General features: G+C 30.9%; 1 protein-coding gene across 1 annotated transcript in view; it reads left to right on the forward strand.

Annotated features, from left to right (window-relative positions):
- Positions 1 to 27,417, forward strand: part of LOC144835253 (uncharacterized) — a 97,386-nt gene that overhangs the window by 45,384 nt on the left and 24,585 nt on the right. Inside the window, exons 77-120 of the mRNA XM_078690315.1 lie at positions 2,242 to 2,427; positions 2,862 to 3,064; positions 3,481 to 3,655; positions 3,759 to 4,019; positions 4,355 to 4,609; positions 5,171 to 5,419; positions 5,706 to 5,828; positions 6,349 to 6,471; positions 6,882 to 7,004; positions 7,160 to 7,282; positions 7,452 to 7,580; positions 7,786 to 7,908; positions 8,232 to 8,357; positions 8,700 to 8,831; positions 9,968 to 10,087; positions 10,477 to 10,599; positions 11,932 to 12,060; positions 13,454 to 13,582; positions 14,018 to 14,140; positions 14,746 to 14,868; positions 15,130 to 15,249; positions 15,962 to 16,084; positions 16,200 to 16,325; positions 16,530 to 16,718; positions 17,267 to 17,392; positions 18,201 to 18,329; positions 18,566 to 18,688; positions 18,885 to 19,013; positions 19,128 to 19,250; positions 19,478 to 19,600; positions 19,768 to 19,890; positions 20,241 to 20,366; positions 20,486 to 20,611; positions 20,982 to 21,104; positions 22,773 to 22,892; positions 23,672 to 23,806; positions 24,043 to 24,168; positions 24,329 to 24,454; positions 24,930 to 25,052; positions 25,243 to 25,359; positions 25,584 to 25,706; positions 26,133 to 26,258; positions 26,732 to 26,854; positions 27,228 to 27,353. Of these exons, the coding sequence (XP_078546441.1) occupies positions 2,242 to 2,427; positions 2,862 to 3,064; positions 3,481 to 3,655; positions 3,759 to 4,019; positions 4,355 to 4,609; positions 5,171 to 5,419; positions 5,706 to 5,828; positions 6,349 to 6,471; positions 6,882 to 7,004; positions 7,160 to 7,282; positions 7,452 to 7,580; positions 7,786 to 7,908; positions 8,232 to 8,357; positions 8,700 to 8,831; positions 9,968 to 10,087; positions 10,477 to 10,599; positions 11,932 to 12,060; positions 13,454 to 13,582; positions 14,018 to 14,140; positions 14,746 to 14,868; positions 15,130 to 15,249; positions 15,962 to 16,084; positions 16,200 to 16,325; positions 16,530 to 16,718; positions 17,267 to 17,392; positions 18,201 to 18,329; positions 18,566 to 18,688; positions 18,885 to 19,013; positions 19,128 to 19,250; positions 19,478 to 19,600; positions 19,768 to 19,890; positions 20,241 to 20,366; positions 20,486 to 20,611; positions 20,982 to 21,104; positions 22,773 to 22,892; positions 23,672 to 23,806; positions 24,043 to 24,168; positions 24,329 to 24,454; positions 24,930 to 25,052; positions 25,243 to 25,359; positions 25,584 to 25,706; positions 26,133 to 26,258; positions 26,732 to 26,854; positions 27,228 to 27,353 (6,132 nt within the window). The remainder of the gene's footprint in view (positions 1 to 2,241; positions 2,428 to 2,861; positions 3,065 to 3,480; positions 3,656 to 3,758; positions 4,020 to 4,354; positions 4,610 to 5,170; positions 5,420 to 5,705; positions 5,829 to 6,348; positions 6,472 to 6,881; positions 7,005 to 7,159; positions 7,283 to 7,451; positions 7,581 to 7,785; positions 7,909 to 8,231; positions 8,358 to 8,699; positions 8,832 to 9,967; positions 10,088 to 10,476; positions 10,600 to 11,931; positions 12,061 to 13,453; positions 13,583 to 14,017; positions 14,141 to 14,745; positions 14,869 to 15,129; positions 15,250 to 15,961; positions 16,085 to 16,199; positions 16,326 to 16,529; positions 16,719 to 17,266; positions 17,393 to 18,200; positions 18,330 to 18,565; positions 18,689 to 18,884; positions 19,014 to 19,127; positions 19,251 to 19,477; positions 19,601 to 19,767; positions 19,891 to 20,240; positions 20,367 to 20,485; positions 20,612 to 20,981; positions 21,105 to 22,772; positions 22,893 to 23,671; positions 23,807 to 24,042; positions 24,169 to 24,328; positions 24,455 to 24,929; positions 25,053 to 25,242; positions 25,360 to 25,583; positions 25,707 to 26,132; positions 26,259 to 26,731; positions 26,855 to 27,227; positions 27,354 to 27,417) is intronic.

Raw genomic sequence — 27,417 nt, forward strand, 5'->3', positions numbered from 1 at the left:
CCCTCGAACAAAATATCATTCCCTCGGGATGTCAAATCTTATATTTAACCTCTAAGCAGGCAATATCTGTATAATATTAACAAAATTATATGTTTTCAATTCTAAATATTGATAATTTTAATTATAAAGACGAAAATACAACCGCATTTAACTATAAGGAAAACTATTACTTTAGTATTGATACATTTAAATCCACGTTCAGTCAAACGTCAACTAATAGTTTTTCTAAATTTGCATTAAATTGCAGAAGTATTGTTAACAAATTTGAAGAATTTAAAAATTATGTATCCTCTCTCGATTTTGTAATAGGACTTACTGAAACTTGGCTTTCAAGCAAACATCACCTTGGTTTTTATACACTTCCAAACTATACACCCATCTTTAAAAACAGAGAAACCCATACAGGGGGATGTGTAGCAATGTACATACACTCAAATATATCATATCAAATAAGAAATTACTTTTCTGCTATGATAACGAGGGAGAGTGCATTATAATTGAATTATAGAATAATGATAAATCAATTATATGTGGAATACTCTACAGGCCCCCTAAAGCCCATATTCTAACATTTAATAATCAATAATAACCTAGATCTACAAAAATATAACCATGACAATAATGTTCAAACTCACGTAGACAACATGCATCTTTCATTCCACTAGTTAATAAACCCACTTGAATCACAAAAGATACCGCAACAGTAATTGACAATATTTATACAAATTATCAAGAATTCCAAAATATCAACACAGGGATATTAGTTAATATGTTTTCTATTTCCCTCAAGATTTTGATATTGTCTATATCTTTTGCAAATATTTTAATTTTGATGACGTCATAAGGTAAAAAGAATTGAATAACATGGGTCACTTATTTTCATCTTTACAGTAAATTTCAATCTCTTATAGCTTCTCAGAATGAAAAGTGATACTCATAATTAAAACGTTTTCTGGAAGCTGTTATTAATGTAAACATTTTTCCAATCGGATGTTGTAACGTCATCATATGGGCAGTTGAATTAAAAACGTCGAATTTTCATCTTTTGGATCATAGTTCATCACATTTATAAGAGCGAGCATCTATATTCTACGTATTCGAATCTCTTCAACATGTTTTAACTAGTGTTTTAATATGTTGGTGGACAGACAATTTTCTTCCGAAATTGCTTACTATGTCTTTCATTTTGATTACATCATCCTGTTAAAAATTGGAATAAAAGGTGTGTCCCGTAATTTCACCTATTCTACACTGTATGTAGTATGTACAGTATATATCATATACTGTCACAAAACAGATAGCACACTGACAACATTTTATTTTCTTCAGGTCATAATGACGTAATCTTTTTTTGTGCGCAATATTCTAACGTGTAATGTGCACGTGGCGTTTGTCGTGCGGATAACTAATTCATCAAAGTGACGAGTTGAAATCTAGTAATATTGTTTTTGGTCACAAATGAATATTAACCAGAAGTGAGAATAGGCTAAAGCCCTGATATTACAGTAATCAAACAGAAAAATAAAACCTTATATTACTTTGCCTATGTAAATATGTTTACATAGGATCAACTGTTCTATGCCACTAGATTACGCCCAATAAAAAACTAATGACTTTGATGGGTTTCGAAGTCTTCAGATCCATAAGCTAAAACACTAACCATTCAGGCAAAGACAACTGGCTTTTAAATATATTTTACATAACCTATTTATGTTTTTGATTTCTGTCCAATAAAAATGCAAAATGTGAAAATAGATTGTACTGAACAAAACATTTTGAGTGGAATCTAATACAGAATATTATTCATTCATTCAACTTTATTCACATATATAATACATACAGTACAATATGTGAAAAGGAGCCAAAACAATCGCTATCACTAATCGAAGTTTGACTCCTGTCACAAAAATGAATTGGTCAAAAAGCATTCGATCTAACAACACTAATATGTTAATAATTCAATAAGAAATAAACAACAACTATATAAAAGAAATAAAGTAATTATAGGGCTAACATTAATGTTTTTGTAATAGTAAACATTTAACTTCATTTATGAATTTAAATATTGAAGAGGTACATTTTATAGTTAAGAGTAAATTATTCCAAAGTTTAGTTCCATTAAAAAAAATTTTAAATTTTCCAGCATCTGTACGAGCTTATAAATTACTATACAAGGTTCATCCTTTTTTAGTTCATACTATGCTTTCTTAACAAAAACAATTAATTAATGACTTTTTTCAGGTTTTTTTGCACCTTGTCACGAAACTATTCTAAATGAAGAATACTACATTAGCTGCAAGTATGATATGTGTTTATCCTTACCAGACGATAATACTGCATATTGTGATAGCGTGAAAACATATGCTGATGCATGTGTACAAGGTGGTATTGAAGAAGTGGCTGCCTATAGAAATCAAGGAATTTGTCGTAAGTTACTGTACACAGTTTTCTTATTTATTAATAGGTAGCAGATAGATATGTATATATATGACCTAACAATCATTCAGTGTAACGTTCTAGTAGAAATCAAACTGCACACTGTATAGTCAGTTTATTTAAAGTACAAAACAATGTTTCAATATCTTGGTCTGTCATATAACAAAATAATAATAATAGTATATCTTGCTTATATTTTTTAAATATAAAATTCAAAGGTGTAAGTATATTTATTATTTTACATTTTGCGAGCTTGTATAAAACAGTTGATAATTTTTAAAATATTCTGTTTATTTTGTCTTCTGAATCTTTCCACAATATCTTGGATCAATTAGATTATCCTAGATTTTGTAATATTTTTATTTTCAAATATTTAGTAAGAATGCATAATTATCTAAGCTACTGTTAATAATTTTTTTTTGTAGCAATGGAATGCCCAGAAAATCTTGAGTATAATTATTGTGGAGTTGGATGTCCATTAACATGTGGGGATACATCTAATGATACATGTGTTGAAAATCGTTGTTATGAAGGATGTTTTTGTCCAGAGGGTCTCTACCGTGATGGTGATAATTGTGTAGCCCAACAGGATTGTGGATGTACTGATGCTAATGGCATTTATTACTCAGTAAGTTATTTATGCTTTTTATTTACATCAATTCTATTGACTGAATTGTGCATGGACTGACTAATGTGTAGTAGGTAAATAATAACAATTGGAGAAATAGAAAAAGGACAAAATATGTTTGGTTTTTATTTTATTTAATATTTTTATCATTGTAAGTTCAAGAAATAGAAAGATATTCTGTATAATTACATTTAGTATTCAAAACGCATCCTACAGTACATATAATTTAGGATTTGTAACTAAAATACTCAATAGGATTTGGTGATGAATTGACTTTTACTACTAATTTCGCCTGTCTTAACAGAATCTTTTGAAATATGGTATATTATTATTACTAAAACTATATCTTTTTTTATTTTTCTAGAATAGTAAATTTCAGAAAAATATTTAATGAAAAGCATAATTATCATTATTAGATTGGAGGAGTTTACCAACATCCTGATTGTACACAAGAATGTACATGCCAAAGTGATGGAATATTCAACTGTAGAACTCAAACTTGTCATAGCAATGCAGTGTGTGAAATTCAAGATGGAGTACGTGACTGTTATTGTAACTCGGGGTACAAGGGTGATGGTGAAACATGTGAAGGTATGTTACTAAAATTAAATTGTAAAAATGTAATTTCATTGTAAAATTAAAATTGTTGACAATAAAAGCAGTAAAATACTATTTTAACCAAATTTCACATCAGAAATCGACGAATGTACTGATGAAGTGTATCAAGATAACTGCCATGAAGCTGCTACATGTACAAACATCATTGCATCATTTACCTGTGCATGTAACTCAGGTTACACAGGAGATGGTGTTAATTGTATTAACATCAATGAATGTACTGAACAAGCTGCAACTGCTTGTCATGAACTTGCTGATTGCACTGACATTCCAGGAAGTCATGTATGTGATTGCCGCCAAGGATTCCGCTTTGCTGGCGATGATTTTACTTGTGTTGGTAAGTTGCCATTTATAAGCATTAATAGTATATTAGATTATAGTACTTAAATATTATAATTTCCTGAGAAAAGAAATATGAAGGAGCATAACTGAAAAGAGGTTTGGTGGGGTGGGTGGGGTTGTATCATTATATCTATTTCTATTTGTGTCACTCTTTGCCGATGTTTTCATTATTTATTTTTTGCTTAGTAATTTGTTCTTATTTTGACATTTCATATTGTTTATAATGTTATTTCTTTCCTTTTATTACTATTTCTTTAATAAAATAATTGACCAACAATTTCTGAGAAACATCAAGGTATACACCAATTGTAAGTTTTGTATATTTTATAGATGTTCCTGAATGTGAAGAAAATCTACATGACTGTGACTCTAGTAGTACATACTGCAACAACACTCTAGGATCATTTATATGTGAATGTATAGCCGGATACAAACGATCAAATCATCGCTCCTGCATTGATATTGATGAATGTATTGAGAACTCTCACAATTGTCATGAAAATGGAGAATGTATTAATGAAGTTGCTTCCTTTAGATGTCAATGTCAAAATGGCTTCTTAGGAGATGGTGTTGCAGAATGTAATGGTAATACTTGGTTTGAATAATTCAACAAAATGAGTGGGCATGGTTTAAGGAAAAAATGTAGCTAGAAATAGATACATTAATAGCAAATTTTAATATCATGGCTTCAGTAAATGTATTATATTATATATTATATTATAACACACCTGATTGCATTCTTGCAATTCGATTGTTATTGACTGAATGTGTTCGGATATTAACTTGTTGTGCACGCCATCTATAACTAACTCCACATCTAAAGCACTGTCTTTTTTAATGAACTATCTTCCTGGCCTAGCATTTGTCAATAATTTACGATGGATAAATTGAATAAAAGTAGGTGTGTTATAAAACAAATAATAAATGTTTTGTATTTGGTGAGAGAATTCAATGAAAAATTGGCTGCTCTATTTTCAACCGGCTCCGCCTCATTACACATTATTACAGTCAATTTTTTAACTTGTGAAATATTCTCACCATCCAACTCATAAACATGTAGTGTTTGTATATTACCTCATAAATTAATGATCAATTTCAAAATGATTATGTACTTTACCAAAAGTTAAGATTTTGTTATAATTTTAGATATTGATGAGTGTACACTGGCAACAGATAACTGTGCAGAGCATGCCACATGTGCCAACTCAATTGGTGCATTTGAATGTAATTGCACTGAAGGCTATTCTGGGGATGGTACAGTCTGTGAAGATACCGATGAATGTACATTAGACTTACACAACTGTCATGATAATGCCCAGTGTACCAACATTGAGGCTAGCTACACTTGTCATTGTTTGGATGGATTTGTAGGTGATGGTATTAACCAATGTCAAGGTAGGTTTTATTTACAGATTATGGTTTATGTTTATACTTAATGGTAGTTATTGCAAATTAAATTACATAGATATATTCAGTTATACATCCCAAAATACAACAAAAATACATGCCTCACATGTTATACTTTTTAACAACGATTGTTAAGGTTGTGCTACTGTAAAACAATGTTCTTAAAATGCTTCTCTAGATTTTAGACAAATACAATTTCTAGTGATTTAATAATACAGTAATAACCATTGAAAGATGAGCATTCATTATTTTTTGTTTGTTTTACATTTACCAGATGTTGATGAATGTGAACTTGGTATTGATGATTGTCATCACAATGCCTCGTGTACTAACTTGGCTGGTACATATCAGTGTACATGTGCCGCAGGATATCAAGGCAGTGGAACAACTTGTTCAGGTATTTTTTCTTCAAAAACCTGTGTCTATTATCAATTATCAATTTATACACCACAGTATTAACATTTTTAGATTTGTTCCTATTTCATATCTATATACCATATTTATTAGAATAAATGCCTTAAAATGTTTATTGTTCAAGAGGGTTTTATGGGGTGGAGGGGGATAGCATTATTTTGAGATAAGCTTTTTTTTTTTATAGTGTAATATGTTAAGATGTATAATCAAATAACTGGTCGTGGATATGAAAAAAAAAATTATACCAAGAAGTGATAAAATACAGTAAAAATTGCATAAAAATGCTTGGTAAATTGTAGATCATGAAAGGCAATGAATTCTACTACAAATAAAAATACAATATTGTGTGTGTATTCATGTGGTGGGTGTTTATTCAAGAACAAATTAATGCCCACATTCGAGGGGTTAATTAAAATGGGGGTGTTTTTTCAATTTTTGTAAATATATGATGATGATATTGATTAATAAATTTATTCTTATAATTGTTCTTTTATTGGAAAAAGACTTTGACGAGTGCACATCAGAAGATTCACCATGTGATGAGAATGCTCAGTGTTTCAATGAAATTGGAAGTTATAGATGTTTCTGTAATCAAGGCTACACAGGATCTGGTGCCCATTGCAATGGTATGCATATTACATTACGTTTAGCTGTTGGAAAGCTTTGCTCTAACCTATTTATCTTGCTCAGTTCAAAGTAAATTCAGAGGTCTAAAACAAATGTTGCATCAATTATAAATCATGTAATTTTGAAAACATACTACTTCATTGTGCCCACAACTAAATTTTTAAAATTAATTAGAACTGAAATGATATTGTATGTTCTAATATTTTTATGAAACTTGTAATCCAAAAATGTATAATATTAATTTATTTGTATGTCATTCTTGTGAAATTGGCTACAGATGAGCAATAAAATTGTTTTCTAAGTGGCACCACTGATATATTAAAATATATCATGGATATTCACTGTATATGGATTTTTTTTTAAACATGTTCATAACAAAATTGTTTGAATTTGTTTATTTGTTTAATAGATGTTGATGAATGCAGTGAGGATATAGATGAATGTCACGATCTTGCCACTTGTAGCAATGAAGAAGGTACTTACATCTGTGAATGCCCATCTGGTTATGAGGGTGATGGCAGAGATTGTCTCAGTAAGTTAATTAAGTTGCTTTTAATGTTTAGAAATGGTAAAAAGCAAAATCAGCCTTTTTCAAGAGTTACATTTTTCTATTAAAAATGAATTGTAGTGAAAGAAGTAACTAGAAATATGAAGAATACAGTACATTCTGTGTTTTTATTTGTATAGATATTGATGAATGTACAACAGAAACAGACAGCTGTGATGAGCATGCTGACTGTCAAGACACTGATGGCAGCTTTGAATGTACTTGTCATGAAGGTTACCGTGGAGATGGTGTTAATTGTGAAGGTAGACAGTTTTTTACATGAAAACTTAAATTCTCCAAACTAAATATAAGTTTACAGATATAGCCTGAAAATTTCATAAAGACAATGTTTTAGTAATCCAAAAACATTTTTTATAAATTGTGTATTCAAATAGTTTCTTGCTTTTAACTTAGTAACATCTGCTTTAATAGAAATCGATGAATGTTCTGAAAATTCTGAGCTCTGTGGTGCTAATGAAGATTGTACAAACTTAGATCCATTTTATGAATGTTCATGCTCAAGTGGTTTCTTAAGGTCGGAAGATACCAATATTTGTACAGGTAAAATTATTTTGTAATTTAAATTATTCAACAACATTGGTAATTCTGACCATTTACAGTGTATGTTAAAAAGCAAAACAAAAAACAATATGTATTTCTAATTTTCTTATATACCTACCTTTTCACTGTGAATTTTATAAAACTGTAGAAACTTCATTTGTATTGAGATTCAATGTTTACATTGTTTTGATGTAATTTTCTTTAGACACTGATGAGTGTAGTGAGAATCGTGATAACTGTCACAATTCTGCTACATGTAGCAACTTAGCTGGTTCTTTTAATTGTGATTGTAATGAGGGATATGAAGGCAATGGTGTACAGTGTACTGGTTAGTACTTCTATTTACTAGAAACAATAACAATGTGAAATGCATTTAATTTCCTAGTTAAAAAGATTTAAATAAATAGTTTTTATTCTATGAAAATTGTATAGGCCTAATGGTAATTAATTTAATTTCCACATAATAATACCCTAATTTGCTTATAGCACAGATCTAAAAGTTAGTTTCTGTAAATAATATATTTAGATGTAAGCCCTATAATGTATAAATAATACATACAAATATTCATTGTAAGAAAAGTTATAATTAAGCATTTCCGCAGAGCATTGGACAATTGAAATGGTAACTACCTTAATGTGTTTTTTTCTTAGACATTGATGAATGCATTGAAGGTTCACACAATTGTGTTGCTCAGTCAACCTGTACAAACACACCTGGATCATTTAGATGCACCTGTAATGAGGGATATGAAGGCATTCCAACTGATAGTTGTATTGGTAAGATCACTATCACGCTGTCAAATCATTTAGTCACATTTATAGTTTTAATTGCATATTAGATAAGTTTACACTCAGGTGTTGATGATAGTAAACATGCAATTGCTTACAAATGCTTGATTAAACATTCCAAATACTGTACATATGCTCACTTCTATAGGTAAATAACAAAACTACTGCTTTTCATATGAAACTGGTCTAAGCAAAAGTTTGGTACACCATCAAACCACAAAATTGAACACAGTAATGATTTTAAAAGTTTTAAATCTTAAATATTTGACATATTTCTGTATGCATTATGTGATATAGTTGATGTAATGTATGTATTGTAATTACTTAAAGATATCAATGAGTGTGATGAAAATCAACCGAGACATAACTGTGGACAGAACACAATCTGTGAGAACAGCCCTGGCTCATTTGCATGTTCCTGTATTCAAGGCTATGAAGGAGATCCTACTGTAAACTGCACAGGTAAATGTTATTTGTACTGGACATCAGGTATATTTTGGTGTTACAGTACTCTACATGTACAGAAGGTGTACAGTATAGTATTTGTACAGTACAGCAGGCATGTTTTATGTGTACATGTACAGCAGGTTTGTATTAGATGTTCATGTACAGGTATTGTGTTTTAGGTGTACAGTATATATACAGCTGGTGTGTTTTAGTTGTTCATGTACAGTTGGTGTGTTCTAGGTGCACATATATAGCTGGTGACTTTGTCTTGTTCATGTAAAGCTGGAGTGTTTTAGGTGTACATGTACAGCTGGTATGTTCTAGGTGTTCATGTACAGCTGGTGGGTTTGGGTTGTTCATGTACAACTGGTGTGTTCTAGGTGCACATGTACAGCTGGTGGGTTTGGGTTGTTCATGTACAACTGGTGTGTTCTAGGTGCACATGTACAGCTGGTGGGTTTGGGTTGTTCATGTACAACTGGTGTGTTTTAGGTGTACATGTACAGCTGGTGGGTTTGGGTTGTTCATGTACAACTGGTGTGTTCTAGGTGCACATGTACAGCTGGTGGGTTTGGGTTGTTCATGTACAACTGGTGTGTTCTAGGTGCACATGTACAGCTGGTGAGTTTGGGTTGTTCATGTACAATTGGTGTGTTCTAGGTGCACATGTACAGCTGGTGGGTGTGGGTTGGTCATGTACAACTGGTGTGTTCTAGGTGCACATGTACAGCTGGTGGGTGTGGGTTGGTCATGTACAACTGGTGTGTTCTAGGTGCACATGTACAGCTGGTGGGTTTGGGTTGTTCATGTACAACTGGTGTGTTCTAGGTGCACATGTACATCTGGTGTATTCTAGGTGCACATGTACAGCTGGTGTGTTCTAGGTGCACATGTCCAGCTGGTGGGTTTGGGTTGTTCATGTACAACTGGTGTGTTCTAGGTGCACATGTACAGCTGGTGGGTTTGGGTTGTTCATGTACAGCTGGTGTGTTCTAGGTGCACATGTACAGCTGGTGTGTTCTAGGTGCACATGTACAGCTGGTGTGTTCTAGGTGCACATGTACAACTGGTGTTTTCTAGGTGTACATTCTACAGTTGTTGCTGTTCAATTGACTACCACTGTTAAATAAATAATTACTTTTTATTGTTAGATATCAACGAATGTACAGCAGAACCATGTGATTTAACCCAAAAATGTTACAATCATGCCGGATCATTCAACTGTGTATGTGAAGATGGATATGTGACTAATGATGATGGGTCATGCACTGGTTTGTTAAATTTTATTCTTATTATCATTAAGTATTTTTCTTTTAATTAAATATTTTCATTGTATTTATAAGCCATGTTACTATTACAATTTAAAATATACTACTAAAACTCTATTTTGTTATAATCTTAATTATATTCAAAATGTTCTACATTTTCTTTGATATTAATATAAGAAAGTATACTATCATTTAATTGTGTTGTAAATCCTACTTTATTAAAATAAATTTTAACACAATTATAATTTAATGTTCAAAGGCAGACTATTAGAATAAATCATTCAATAATTTATAAATTCATTATTAGCATTCATAATTTTTTATATGCATAATCATATAGTATATTTTATAATTATAATCATCATTAAAAATCTATCTATTGCATCTTCCAGATATCAATGAGTGTGATTCTGAAGGTGCATGTGGAGAGAATACTGAGTGTGTAAATAGTGAACCAGGTTATCAGTGTCAATGTGATGAAGGTTTTGCTTCTGCTGAAGGTTTAAGTTGTACTAGTAAGTTCATATAAACTATTATTACTACTACTACAAACTACTAGAATTTCAGATCACTTTTGTTTTAAAATGCAATTAAACTAGGTTCCTTTATTCATATTCAAAGAAACTGAAAAATGTTTTTTGAAATAATAAATGCTAATATACAAAATAATGAATGTTTATGAGTGTAATGGTACAAATAATATATATTAACTCGGCTGTCGCCTCATTGATGTATAATCTTTCATCATTCACCAAATTCCATTATTTGTGCCATTACACAAATTTAAAACATTCATTATTTGTTTTATATAACATCTAAAGAGATTTCTGTCATTTGAATCAAATAAAAGGTAGGCCAAGCCAAGGCCTACATTTGATTCACATCACATTGATTAAAACAGTAACATTTGGTTTTTGATAATTATATTACATAGCCTATGTAAATACGTGAACATGATTGGTTGAAACTGCGTCACATGACTACCGCTGCGAGGATCATAAATCGTATATATCCTCGAGTATGATGATATTGACTGAGTAATTTTCGGGTAATTATCGTGTCCCCTGTCATTAAACATATAAAATCCAGCAAATTCTCGAGTACGATGATATTGACTGTGTAATTTTCGTGTGGCAACACTCGCGTTTGCCGATAAATAAACAAAAGTCATCTACTGGGTCTTGAACTCGTGATGAAATTGTCACTCGATCACAAGACAACGCTTCATTGCTGCGCCACGGAACTTGCTTGAAGAAATTAATCATCTAAACTATTTAAACTATGCATATATAGCCTATAGGCCTAGGCTGAAGACAGCAATACGAAACTTCGACAGGCAACTGGAACTCATCTAGGATAAAAAAATTTCCGACAATTCGACGTCTTATAGAGATGTTTCCATTAATTAATCAAAATCGATCTAAAGTTAATTTAGATGTACAGTAGTACATATATATCTCTTCAAAAATGTACTTCCATCGCGAAACCAGTCATAACAATAACATTTGCAACCAAAGTACAAAATAGGTGGCGCTGTTGTATTTCAAAAGCAATAGTATAAAAAACAATTTTCCAAACGCGAACAGATTTTTTCTCCAATGCTATAACGATAAAAGGAAATAAAAATACCATATGCGGCCGCCCGCCGGTCAGCTAGCCATTTTCCATACGAAAAAAAGTACTATGAAAAAAAGTACTATTAAACGATCGTTTAATAGTGCGTATTATTGAACGCCATGTGACCCACAATCGTCCAATCAAATGACAATTTATTTAGGTGTAATATAATATTTATTAGCTTATTTAGGGATATAGAATATTGTTTAATTGGATCTTGTATTTTATAGACATCAATGAATGTGATGATGGTACGCACTCATGCACTGAAAGACAAGAATGTGAAGACACAGAAGGTGGATTTAATTGTCATTGCCTTGAAGGTCATAGAGAAAGTCAAACTGGCACTGATTGTGAATGTAAATATAACCTATTTTTTAAACATATTTAATTCAATTGGGTAAATAACAAAATACAAAACAAACACTCAAGTTTAAATCAATATTATTATTATTATTGTTTATTTCTCTCTGTAGAGATTTTATATAACTATTATCTTAAAAAGTTAAATGTCAATGATCATTAAAATTCCACAATATCTTTCAAATAATTTAATTTACTTGTAATAAGCTTTCAGTGTGATCACTCATCCGTGATGTCATTTATACGCCATTTTCTGAAATCAAATTATCAATCATATGTCCATAACTCACCATCACATATCAATCAAATTCACTATACATAAACTTCAGGTCAAATTTAAATGCCTAAAATTATGTTTTGATTAATTTAGAGCATGATTTGCTTGTTTAAATAAATTACTGCATAAAAACAAGTTTTTGTATGTGCAATACTTTGGAAACATAAAAATATGACTTTTTTGTACAAATCTACTCAACATTCACCAGATTTTAAAATGACAAAATGCGCACATTAATTGCACAAAAGTGCTGGAAAAGCCTTTTAAAAATAAAAATAAATCTTCAAAATGGAAGATGATCCCCATTTTTTTTACTTTTTATGGAATCAAATGAGTTTTAAGTTCTGTCTACACTATCAAACAAGTTTTACAAAAAAGTGTGATGTGCCCAAATATGGTAGTGATATTGTCAAATATGGTATTGATTTGACATTACCATGTCCATATATGGGCACATCACATTTTTTTTGTCACAAAGTTTGATAGTGTACCAAGGCTGTAGATATGAATTCATGTACTGTACACATTTGATGTCGAAAATATTATAACGTCATCATATGGCTACCTAAAATCTCAAATTTTAATATGTGCTTGCTCAACCAATTATCTTTCTCATAAATTCCCACCATGTTAATTTTGATGACATCATCATACCTAAAAATGTGAATAACATGGGTCACGTATATATATATATATATAAATTCAATATACTGAATTTCTTACAGATATGAGTCAGATGTTGTGACGTTATTCAGTTTAATTTATAAAGTTTTTTTTTATCTCTTTTGTCAAAGTTATACAAGAACGTGCACCACGCTCCTACGTGTACAATTTTTTTATCCAAATATTTTTTTTTTTTTTTGCTCAAATCATCACTTTCCAAATTTTCATAATACCAAAAAAATAGAACATATGTGGGTCATGCAATTTCACCACATAGATATACAGTATATACTATATAATTCGCTATAAGCGTATATGCATAAGGTCATAGGATGGCATGCGTCAACGTTTTGTGCTCATATTTTAATGTATTTTTAAAAATATGTCGGTAAAATGATCTTTTATCACAATGATCTAAATTAAACTATAGTTTTATTTAATTTTATTAGCTATCGATGAATGTGTAGAAGGATCTCACAATTGTACTGAACATCAACAGTGCTTTGATACTACAACAAGCTTTTATTGTAACTGTATTGAAGGTTACACAGCAAATAATGAATCCGGTGCCTGTGATGGTATATATTATCAGCCTATTTGTTTTACTTCCTTGGCAAAATGACATTAGCCACAATTTCAGACAAGTACCCTTAAGCAAACAAAGGAGAATATTAGAATATTCTACTTTAATATTGTATCTTCCTATTTTAATATATCATTTCTTGCAAGGGCATCAATCAATGCTTCTTGGTTAGTAGAATGTTGATTTCTACTGAAATTTTGAAATTTAAATTGTCAGCAATCAATACTTTTCTGATACTCTGATTCTGTGATTCTTTAAGTTTTTGCATCATCACAGTAAAATCAAATACGTTTTGGTTCTGATTGTAGAGTACATTCTCTATTTAAATAAAAACGGTGTGCTTCATCAAACAGATCTATAAGGTGATGAACTATGACTGTGTCTCATTTTGCCCATTATTTATAGTTTCTTTTTATTAACTGTATTTTAGATATAAATGAGTGCGCAGATGGTTTGTCCAATTGCCAAGTAAACACAGACTGTCAGAACCTTCAAGGTGGATTCGTCTGTACATGTACTAAGGGCTTCACTGGTGATGGTCAAGTTTGTGAGGGTAAGAACATTTTTCAATAGTGTATTTGGTTTAATTTTGGCTGTACATTTTACTAAAACAACCTGTGATTTTCACTAGACACCAACTGACTTATTGCACGATTAATAGAGGTATCAAGAAAGAGTAAAATTACATTAAAAACTCTCAAGAAAGGTTACAAGACACCCAATCAAAGACAGTCTAATAATAATAATAGTACTGGCCTACAGTAAATATACCAAATAAATATTTTCTATGGCTTTTCTGTTTATTTGGAAATTTCTATTTTTCTTATTTTTCAAAACAGTTTACTAGATACTAAATAGGATTCCTAGGCCTACAACATGTGGGCGAGGCATACCAGTTCTCCAATCAAACTGAAAATGGCAAAAAAAGATGGTTCAGAAAATGATGACTTTTGCATTTTGGTTGCAATTGTTGGCATTTAAAAAGAGAATCACGATTTTAATCTAAAATATTTAAACTAAACTTGTAATTTTGTGGCATACATCATATGATGATTATGAAAAATGACAATATATTTTGACTATTATATGACTTACTTTATTGTTCACATTCAAATAGAAATTATGAATTGTTGATTGTATTAAAATTATGTTTTATAGATCTCAATGAATGTGAGCGTGGTACAAGTAACTGTAATTTAGCTGCATCATGTAACAACACTGAAGGAAGCTTTACTTGTATTTGTAATAAAGGCTATGATGGAGATGGTATCACATGTGAAGGTAAGTACTAATATAATATATAGGTAGAATCATATGATAAAACAGCAACACCTATGGACTTGTTTAATACAAGACAATTTATTCCTACAAACTCAATACGATAATGTAACAAGTACAAAAAGAAAAATATGTTAATAAAAGAGAAAATAAAGAGAATAAAATCATTTTTGTTTATATCGGTTTATATTTTAAATTAGAAGTTTATGTTTCTCACAACCTATCATAAGGTAACTTATCGTTTCTTTTTTGCTTCTCAACTAGATATCAATGAATGTGAGGGAGAAAATCTCTGTGATATGAATGCAAACTGTACCAATTCTATTGGTGCATATACATGCACATGTCTGGATGGCTACGAAGGCAATGGACGAATCTGTCGAGGTGTGTATTATCTATTTCTATAATTTATTATCTGTTTTTGTAAGGTACTGAGCCAATCTGTCAAGAAAATCTCAAGATACAAGCAAACCTCTGTGGTCAAATTATAGCATGAATATATGCATAAATATTAATACATAGGAGCCAATCTAGGTAAATTAAAAATAATTTGATACTATTTGCTGCTTTAGTAGTGTTGTTGTACTGGTGTATTTTTTAAACTATATATCAAGTAAGCCTACAACTCACATGGATGAACATTACATTGGGTGGGTGTTCTGAATCTTTTCATATGCAATGTAAAAAATATATAAAGACAGAACCAAGAGCTAAAACTGTAAACTTTCATGCATTTATATCCGAAGAAATACAAAATAATGGGTTTGTAAATTAGAAGTGAGGCAACATTGTTAGTAGAATTTAAATCAGCAGTCCTATCAAGATGTTGGGCCTTTATTTTGTCATATTAGTTACACTTCTATTCACATTGAGAGTGGTCGTTAATGCAGTTTGTTTTATTCATCATAACACAATCTCACTAGTGATTGATCAGACATATGAATGAAACTTTATTGTATAGAACTGTCTACTGAAGATTTACATGATGATTGAATGGTTTCAAATATAAACATTATTAGAAATGTGCTGGAATTAAATTTCCAAAATATAATCATACGACAGGTAGTTCACAATAACATTGTATTGTTTTATGCAGATATTGATGAATGTGCTGTTTTAGATGATGCCTGTCATGGAAATGCCAACTGCACTAACACACTTGGCAGTTATGTGTGTGCTTGTTACCTAGGTTACTCAGGCGATGGACAAACTTGTGCAGGTTAATTATCTTATACTTTTAATAACTTCCTACTCTATATGAATACAATATATGTATAAATGTTGCATGTGCAGATCTATAAAGAATAACAATATTGTTTTTATTTTTATTACAGATAATGATGAATGCACACTTGGTACATATGACTGTGGTGATAACACTGAATGCTTTAACATTGATGGTGACTACATGTGTCCATGCCTAGAAGGTTATATAGAAAGTGGAGCAGAAGGCTGTCAAGGTACATCAACACATTTGTTTTTATATATTGAATAATGTATTGTTCTTGAAATAAAAATATATATACAAACTTTTTTCATAAATAGATGAAATTACTTCATTTTTTAAATTAATAATTTGACTTAGAAACCTATTCAATTATATAAAGCACTGAAATGTCATTCATATGTGTTAAATCCAAACATCATTGTTTTTTAAATTATAGATATTGATGAATGTGCTGGAGAAAATGCTTGCAGTGACACCCGTTCTGTGTGTGTGAATTTGGAAGGAAGCTATACATGTGATTGTTTTGATGGATATAGACATCCTGTTATTTCTGAAGGAGTTGAAGATAATGGTTTAGGTAGCGAAGGTGGTACCTCTGTTACTGTAGATGAAAAGATATGCATTGGTAAATATTTTATTCTTTGTTACATACTTACCATATTTATTCAAAATAATTCCCAGGCGATTTTTCAGAAGGGTTTTTAGGGGGTTGTTTATTTGAGGAATGCATTTATTTTTTGGGGTGTTAATCTCTGTCTACTAGTTTGACAAAAAAAAAGTGTGATGTGCCCAAATATGCTTAAATATGGCAGTGATATGACATCATCAAGTTCATTTAATGGCACATCACATTTTTTGTCACATCAAGTTTGATATTGTAGACAGAGCTTAAAATGGTAACATATATTCTCCTCCTCGATATGACAAAATTTAATATCCAGAAGTGATAAAATGCAATATAAATTGTATCAGAATGCTTATATCATGGCAGTCAATATGTTTTACTACAAATAGAAATTTGTAATACATAAGTAAATTTCCTTAGGCGTTTCATAGAGGGATGTGTTTAATCCAAGCGTTGTTCTATTTCATACTATAATTACTTTCATATTTCCAGGATATATCAGGTACCTTTTAGTTGTTGATCACTTGTTTTTCTTTATATATATATAGATATTGATGAGTGTGATGATACTGAACACTGGGGATGTGACTTCTTACCATGCACAAATAGAAATGGAACATTTGAATGCTCTGAAAGTGGTTGGACAAGAAATGAGACTATGCGCACATATGTTGGTGAGTATTTGCATTAAATAAAGTAATAAGAAAATAATGAATTAAGCTATTGCTATTTCAACTGATATTGAAGATAAAATAAGCCTTTAGTCAAGCGGCTGAGCATTATAACATATTGTTGTATGTGGACACAAAATGAAAATTGTAATATTGCTAGACTTGAGAAAATTCAGAAAAAGGCTACTAGAAAATAAAGGAATTGGGATATTTCATATTCATATATATTAAAGACCTTAATTATTTTAAGGATAGAAGATATTTTTAAAGTAAATAGACTGACTTTAGGTTTTAAAATAATTCATGTCTACTGTACTCTTTTAATGAATATGTGCAATTAAGTGAAAGGTGTGAAGGATGATTAATTCATTGGGAAGGCAAAATCCAACACTTTTCTAAACTCCTCTTTTGTAATTTTCCCTAGACTACAGGTATGGTAAAATTATATTAAAAATTGCAACTTTAAAGCTCAAAGTACTGATGTTTTTTAATATTTACATTCATATTCTTTTGTATATCTAGTTCGTGTTTTTATGTCATTTTACCTAATTTGCTAACTTTGTTTATAAATGGTTGTTGTGTTAACGTTGGAGTAAGAGAAGTTAAATCTGTTCAGGTGTATGCATATTGCTTGCTCCTGGCAACATTGTGTTTGATGATAACATGCCAAATAAATATTATTGTTATTGTAAGCAAGTAAATGCACTAAACAAATAATTACAAGTATTTGAATATGAAAAGCAAACAAATAAGTATAGATTTTCATGTTACCATATTTCAAGGTTTTAAAAATAAATGTTTCTATTTTAAGACATTGATGAATGTTCAATTGGCATCGCAGAATGCGACAGGGATCGTGTTTGTAACAACACTGCTGGCTCTTACATATGTGAATGTCTTGAAGGATATCAGCGCGATGAAGAGCTTGATGTCTGTAATGGTAAGTTTCCCATCACATTAGGGATTTTAAAGTATACCTTATTTATTTGTGTGAGAAAAAAACATTGACGTATTGCTAACAAAGTTTAAATATAGTTTAAAAGTATCTTAAAGTGGATATTGTAATCAATACAACATTCACTTTGTTTATGTTTGCTTTAAACAATTGTTCATTAATTATGTTGTTTAAATTAATGTTTCTATATGTTTAACAAATGTTTTTCATTATGTTTAAAGACATTGATGAATGTAGTGATGAAAGCAATGTATGTGATGAGCATGCAATATGTACTAACCTTGATGGAACATATGAATGTAGTTGTCAAAATGGTTTCACTGGTGATGGAAGAACCTGTGAGAGTAAGTACAAATTTTATCAAAAACATGTATCCAGTATTTTTATTAATATTATAAACATTTAATTAAGTAGATACATTTTTTAAATTTAAATAGTAATTATCATCTTTTTAGCATCTACTGATATATTCCTGATTTTGTATTTTGTGTTAAAATGCTTTATAGAAACTTGTAATAACAGTTTTCATTATTTTTTCAGATGTAAATGAATGTTTACGTCAAGAAAACAGATGTGATATAAATGCACTATGTGTTGATTCTGTCGGTAACTATACATGCATCTGTCAAGATGGTTATACTGGCAATGGAAATGCTGGAAATTGTGATGGTAAGAGTTTGCTACTATTTGCTACTACTTTTCACTATTGAAACTCCTTACACTTTATTGGATATGATTTTGATTATTTGTGATTAATAATTATGTTAATATTACAATCTACAGATATTAACGAATGTAGTGAGGGAACAGATGCTTGTGATCACAATGCATTTTGTTACAACACTGATGGTTCATATGTGTGTGAATGCTTCTCTGGCTACAGTGGAGATGGAAGATATTGTCAAAGTATGTCAACAAGTTTCTATCAGACTTTAGGACTATTTGAATAGATTTCTATACATTTCATTGAATATATTTTATTTTTAATACTATAGAAAATACATTTTATGGCACATAACATTTTAGCAAAATTGAACTTTAATCTCAAAATAAATATTCAATGAGTAGCTGTAACTTAACATACCATATAAAAGAAATTATCAAGATGCATTAACAAAAATGCATCATTTCAGCAATTGATGAATGTGAAATGGGAGCAGACAACTGTGGGAATTATGCTGATTGTGTTAACACCAAATATGGATTCAAATGTCAATGTGGCCCAGGATATTCTGGTCATTGCACTGAATGTAGAGGTATGTGTGAACTCTCTTCAAATGTTTTTGAAAATACAAACTTTAGATATAATGCGTAAAATGCATTTAAAAAAAAGGTGCTTAATCTATTATTACAATATCTGGTGTTCCAATAATGTAAATAAAATTAACAATTTATTATTTTATTAATTTATTATTTATTCAAGATATTGATGAATGCAGTACAGGTTTACATGAATGTTCAGCAATTGCTCTCTGTGAGAACACTGTTGGATCTTTTACTTGTGCGTGTCCTGAAGGCTTCTCTGGTAATGGGCGTGAATGTCATGGTAAGTAGGCATACCATAAATTCTACCATGCAAAAGTATGTGTACACATTTTCCAGATAATGTTTTCGATATTTTCCAATGGAGTTAATGTACTCTTTTTGTTGGTTTATATACAATGATTGTGATCGGTGTTGCACTGTGGACTTTCCATAATTTATCCTATGTACAAATATTTTTAGCAATGTTTGTACACTTCAGGAAAAGTAAAATAGTAATTTTAATGTATCATAGGGAAAGTACCGCACTAAATACTAAAATTTGCTATTCTGTACTAAAGTAGTCTACCTCCTTATTTTATTTATTTCATAGATCAAACTTTTACAACTTATATATTTTATTATTTTGTGCAGATACAAATGAATGTTTATTACGAGGCGGAAACAACTGTAGCTCTAATGCAAATTGTCACAATATACATGGATCTTATGAATGTACATGTCTAATAGGATTCAATGGGGATGGAGTTACATGTGAAGGTACAGTTAATTTTATTGTCAACATAATCTAATAATTAAAAAAATTGTTCTTCAGAATTATGAAACTTGAGAAATTGTAAATAATAATTATAATTTGAATAAAATCTGCCTTTACATAGACACCAATGAATGTACCAATGGAATTGCTCAGTGTACAATGAACAGTGAGTGTGTCAACACACCAGGATCTTACAGATGTCAGTGTAGAGAGGGATATTCTGGTGATGGACTTCGCTCATGTACAGGTTAATAGTGAATCATTTATTACTGTATATAAATGTTTTTCTGCACTAAATTTGTTAATATCTCTCCACTTTGGTATCTTTTAATGACAATGATTTTGTCAGATCAAGAATTGTGCCTTATAGACAGAAGCTGTTTGATACATGCCTGAATACAATAAAGCATTACATTCTTACAGATAAGTGTGTAAGAAGAGCAACTATTTTAAAATTTACTATTTTTAAAGTTTCTTTACCAGAGAAAAACTACAAAATGAACGTTACTGGGTGGTTTATTGTCTATATTGCTTTTATCATTTATATACACTTTTTGGAATTTCTTGTTAGAATCAATGTTGAATAAGTTATAATTATTAAGTATGTTCTCTTGCAGAGATTGATGAATGTGTTTCTGGTACTCATCAATGTGATAGTCATGCTAAATGCCTTAACATTGATGGAAGTCATCTGTGCACATGCCGTGAGGGATATGAAGGTGATGGATCTTACTGTGAAGGTAAGCATTAAACATTTATTTTCTGTGGTCAGAACAGATCAAAACAGTAATTTGACAAATTTTTCAACTGGGCTGTCCATGGATTAAGGAATAGAAGGATATGCATCAGTTTGAGATCAAAGCTTCCATGACTCTAACCAACAGAGCCCACAACATTACAAAATAAACACAGTTTAATTAACCGTCGTTAACAACGAAACGGTCGTGTGTCTAATATATTGTTTACTGCACATGCACAACAACCTTTATAACCTTGGTGGCATAAATAATATTGCATATTTTTAGCGCTAGATGCTATGGCGACGAACAAAACTTTATGCGACAAATTTAATTATAACTTTTCTTATTCGAATTAAACGATCTCCCAGAAATATTACAAGATTATTAATAAATTTAATTACAAGATTAAATACAAATTGTGTGTAAATTGCAGTACCCTTTGGGTTTAACATTAATTTTGCCAAAATGTTCGAAATCTGCCGCGATTAATCTACGCTAATGTTTTTATGACCTTAAAGTAGCATTTTATGACCTGTAGTAACCCTACATCTACAACTAGTTGTTGTCTCAGCCTACATGTAAAATTACAAAATCAGCAAGGAAATTAGGTTCAGGCCTTCTAGGCTTACTAGTAAACCCTATGATTTGCCGACATTGATATAGGCCTAGGTAGGCCTTTTGGTAGGCTAATCTTAAGTGTAGTAGCTACAACATGTAATCATGATCTATATACTCACCGTTGTCTACTTCTTGTGGGAATAATAATAATGGACAAGGTACTTTTATTCATTAATCCATGCTTCGTTTGTTTATGGTTAAGTTTACCTTGCGTCTACTTTTCAAAACGAACGCTAGGATCACAGTTTTCATTCGCTTAGGCCCGGTGATTGGATATCATGTGGATGACATAACCACTAGCCAATTACTACAATTGAAATATAATCACATCGATAATTAAGGAAATTTATGAAGAAACCACTGCTTAGCCATATATTAAAAACACATTTGTTGCACTGCAAACCACAACACACGGTAACAAAATACATGGTCAAATGCACAATTTAATATTCTATATAGATTAACACAATTTTTAATGACAGGAGGTTGCAGGCCAATATGATAATTCAAATATAAAAATTGCATATTTTATTAATATTACCAACTACTTGAAATTAACGGTCGTAAAAAAGTGAACTTTTCGTAGTCCGATTGTGATGAAATTAAAATTATTGTTTTTGTCAATTAATCATCGACGCAGACATGTCAATAGAACAATCAGACTGCGCATACGATTTCTACATGGCTACGTTTTGTTCTAAAAAAATGTAACAGTTGATTTGCATCGTTCTATAGAGGGCCGTGGTTAGAGACACAGAGTTCAATGAGCGTGTTTGTTTGATTGGCAGCAGTGCCTTAGTATAGGCAACGCGTTGGAAAATCGTTTGATGTCACCGTCGATGCATATCCTTCTATTCCTTAATCCATGGGCTGTCAGACTGATTTCTTTTTATCTTTATTGTGTCATACATTTCTAAGGGCCTGATTATACAGCTTCTTATCAAACACACTCTTGTATGACAATGTCTGCTTCAATAAAGATATATATTATATACTCTTTTTTTTCTTTTGTTTTTGGTGGTTAAATTAAACAATATTTTCTTCAAATAGATATCAATGAATGTGAGATTGGACGTTGCCATCCAGAAGCTGAGTGTAACAACACAATGGGAAGTTTTTTTTGTGCATGTCCACCAGGTTATATTGGAGATGGATACCAAACATGTATCTGTATGTAATCAACATAGCATTTATTAATAAATGTATACAAAATTAACATTTATAGATAACTTTTTTTTATGTGATGTCATTTCCAAATGTAAGGGTTATTAGGTCATCACTATACAAAGTAGAAAGAAATTTCTTTTATGTATTTATTCAACTTTATTTCCCTTGGGTTACTCTAAATGATGCACTATAATACAGCAATACAGCTGAGGCTCTTTATAGAAAAACACATTATCACATTAGCCCTTTTCTCACCCTGTGTGCAGAAAATATATTGGAATATTATATTACCATACCGGTTTGGTTTTCCATTAGAACGGGTAGAGCCTGCACCGTGCCGGCATCAACCAGACCTTATTAGTTGGAATATTCCCTGCAATGCGAGACGGCCTGTGAGAAGGAAAGCGGCTACATCCCCATGTCTGTTTTTACGTCTTGTGCAGTCAAGAAAATGTTTACAATATGTTTTTTCTCTGCGAATGTTTTCAGAGAACGAGCAAAAAATGGGGAATTGCTCAGACTAATTTGAGACGAGAACATTGTTGAAAATATGATTGGAAGTCGATATACTGGTTATAGTCCTGCCACAATAGTCCTATTCGAATAGATATAAGACAGTAACGATGTAGGAGATATCTATACCGGCATCAGCCGGCACGCTTGTGAGAAAAGGGCTATTGTGACATCAAATTACATATCAGTTTCATAAGAGATAAAATTCATGATAAATATAAAATTAAACATTTATAAAAAAAACAGTTATATTTTTTATTTTTTTCCAGTGTCAGACCCATGTACCTCGGGTCAAAATGATTGTCTTGTTAGCCCGCATGTAGAATGCATAACAGAAGATGGTCTAAACTACACCTGTCAATGCATTGAAGGATATATTGGTGATGGAATCACATTCTGCAATGGTATGTCATCACTCTCACACTTTTGAGCAAATGTTTAGTATCTAATTTGTTTTTATGTTGACAATTTCTGAGTAAACATAAAATAAAATGTAAAACATATAGAATGCCAATAGCAAAAGAATCATAGAAGACATGCTATACTGTTTCAATGTTAAATATTTACACCTTTTATTCATTTATAAATGAATTCAATCTGTTATTAAATAATAATTTGAGTATTTTTACACTAATTTTAGATACAAATGAGTGTGAAACTGGTATTGCAAATTGCACAGAAAATGCTGTATGCAAAAACACAAGAGGAAGCTTCCGTTGTCCATGCATGGATGGTTTTGTCAAATTAGTTTCTGGTGTTTGTGTTGGTAAGATTATTATGTAAAAAACATAGATCATATGTGCCACATAAATATTTGATAATATTTTGTACATTCATCTCATCAATCAATTATGTGACTGCTAATCTAAAATAATTATAGATACAATTAAACGATAATTTTATTATTTATTTTTTAATTTCTTTAGATGTAGATGAGTGTTCATGGGGAACAGACAATTGTCATTCTCACTTGGGTCAGTGTACTAATTACCCTGGTACATATGAATGCTCTTGTGTTGACGGTGCCAATGGTAATGGATACAACTGCACAGGCAAGTCTAGTCTTAGTTTAGCTTCATTTTAATACATGGTTTGTAGGTAATACTTTTTTTTGCGGTGTAAAACATAGATTAAAGATACTAGCTAAAAACGAATGAAGCTATGTATTATATCAAAAATGTAATAAAGTTATTATGGATGGAAACTAAAATACAGATTTCACGTGTGAAAAATACATTAAACATCATTATTGAGAAGTTTAACAGTATAAAAGATATAGCAGACCTCTTTATTAAGACCTACTGTAAGCATTTCAGTACTATTAGATCTTAAAGATCTTGCACTAAGTTTGGCAGGTGGAACAAAATGTCTTTATTCTGCACTCTTTCAACTTTAATTATATCCTTGAAATTGAAAAAATATGGTTTTATGCTAAATGATTAGGGACTGACAGGTTAGAAGCAAAGAAAGCTTATAAATGCATAAATTACATTATAATGTGAAATCAAAATTGTTAAATGTTTTCAGAGGAAGATACTTGCAGTGAACGACCAGAATATTGTCATGAAGAGTCAATCTGTGTTGAGGAAAATGGTGTACAAAGTTGTTATTGCAGACATGGATTTGAAGGCAATGGAACTTTTTGTGAAGGTAAAACATTTCAATGTATTTATGTTTAATCGTTTTTTTAGAATTATATAATATATATCAAGTAGACCGTCTGATTTCAAGTCACAGTTATAATGACTTTTCCTTCGCCTCGATTTCTCACATTTAATGTTTATACATTTGCAATAATTGCATTGTTCTATTACTTGACAAATTATCTTTTATTATGTAGATGAGAATGAATGTTTGCAACGTCCATGCCATAGACGGGCATATTGTCAGAACCAGGCTGGAAGCTTTACCTGCGTTTGTGAGACGGGTTATGAGGGCAATGGAATGCGATGTAAAGGTCTGTAAAAATCATTAAAAACAGACCATCGGAGTTCATCTAATTGCATTAATTGCACAATGCATAAAACTATTTATATCTAAAATTATATTGTCTTATTGAATGTTACCAATTGATTGGTATTTGTATTCTTTTCAAAATAGTCTTTAAAATCTAAAATGAATGATCAATTCAGCCTCACCAAAATTTAATCAGCATTTTAATGATTTTGTTTTATAATGTAGATGTAAATGAATGTCAACGAGACACAGATGATTGTGATGTCAATGCAGAATGTACTAATACTGTTGGTTCATACACTTGTACATGCAGAGGTGGTTATATTGGTGATGGATTCACTTGTGCTGGTAAAGTTTGTTTACTTTTTAAGTACTGTACCAGAATCATCAATGTATTCCCAGTTTTATTCTAAATTAATTTTTTTTTTTAATTGCAAAGACGATCAGAAACTGATTTGTGTATGTATGGGTTTTAAAAAATTGTTATAGAACATTGAGTCTTTAACATATCTTGGATACAAAATATTCTATACAGATAAATATGGTGTATACTACATTATTAAAAATTAAAGAAAGCATTAAAACATTTTTTTTATTCCAAAAGATCATACTAAATAAAATTTTATTAGGAAGGGGTTAAATTTTAAGCAAAAATAATTTGAAATTGAATTAGGAATGCATAATAATGTATGTTTTTATATACAGTTGATACAAATGCAAATGATTTATACATATTTCTTTATGGTCACTATAAACGTTTTTATGTTACTGCAGCTGAGACTGAGTGCAGTGGTGAACAGGACATCTGTGGCTCAAACGGTCTTTGTGTTGCTGTAGGGGAAACTGCCAGTTGTAGATGTCATGACGGATATTATCAAGACGAATCAAGAATATGCATAGGTAGGAATATACTCGTCTCTCTTCATTATAACTTAATTAAACGAATAATTGAAACCTTACTGTAAGTGATTTAAACCGATGCTCTGTAAACATTTTTGAAGGGCAGCAAGGCAGCTTCAGAAATTTAACAAAATATGCTTTTATTTAAAACAATATGTAGCTTACAACAGACAATGAAGTGTCGAGGTGATGAATTGTGTTTGCTGTTAACGAATTGTGGTCAGAGATGTGTGGCACATGCCAATAATTTGATCCAAAATGTTAGTAAACACAACAAATGCCATTGATATGCACGCCTACAATTTCAGAAGTAATGTGTGCTGTGAAATTTTAGGTCAAGTTTTAAAAAAAGTAGTTTCTTGTTGTCATGCGCAACCCATTTTCATGCCACAAAATACAAAATTTTGAGTAAATTCAACCTGCAAAATGAAAATTTGTGAAATGCTCATTTACATGGTACTTGTACTTTACAGACTTAGATGAATGTGAAACTGGTGCTCATGATTGTGATGAAAGAGCTAACTGCACCAATACTCAGGGAAGTTACCAATGTGTTTGTGAAGAAGGTTTAGTTGGAGATGGTGCTTTCTGTTCTGGTAAGGTTGTTATTATTATATATATATATATATATATATTATTATTTTCTGAAGCTAATATATGACATAACATCAAGTCCAAAGACAGTGAGGCAAGCCATTATGATTATATCACATATTAAATAATGTCATGATAGTGTGAGCCTAAATAACATATTTTATTTATAGGTATTAGATTTAAAATGAGTTTTGTTTTTAGTTAATGCTATCAAAATTTGCTTGTTTTTGAATATGTATTATAAGGCACAGTGAAGCTAGTAAATGTTGTATATGACCAGTAATTATGTATTTTATTTGATCAACATTTACAATACCATTCTGTGAAAAACTACATGACTTTTAATTGTACAATATTTTACATCATTTATGTCAGATATCAATGAATGTATTGAGCAAGACATAGAGTGTCACCGATATGCAGAGTGTATAAATGTTGAAGGTGGCTATACATGCAGATGTTCATCTGGATATGCTGGCAATGGTTTTGAACACTGCAGTGGTAAGATTATGTACCCTTAGACAATCATACAGTTTAAATAAACCTTTTAGTATTTCTTAATTAT

This window comes from Antedon bifida, chromosome 1 (assembly GCF_963402885.1).
Source record: "Antedon bifida chromosome 1, ecAntBifi1.1, whole genome shotgun sequence".
Taxonomy (NCBI): domain Eukaryota; kingdom Metazoa; phylum Echinodermata; class Crinoidea; order Comatulida; family Antedonidae; genus Antedon; species Antedon bifida.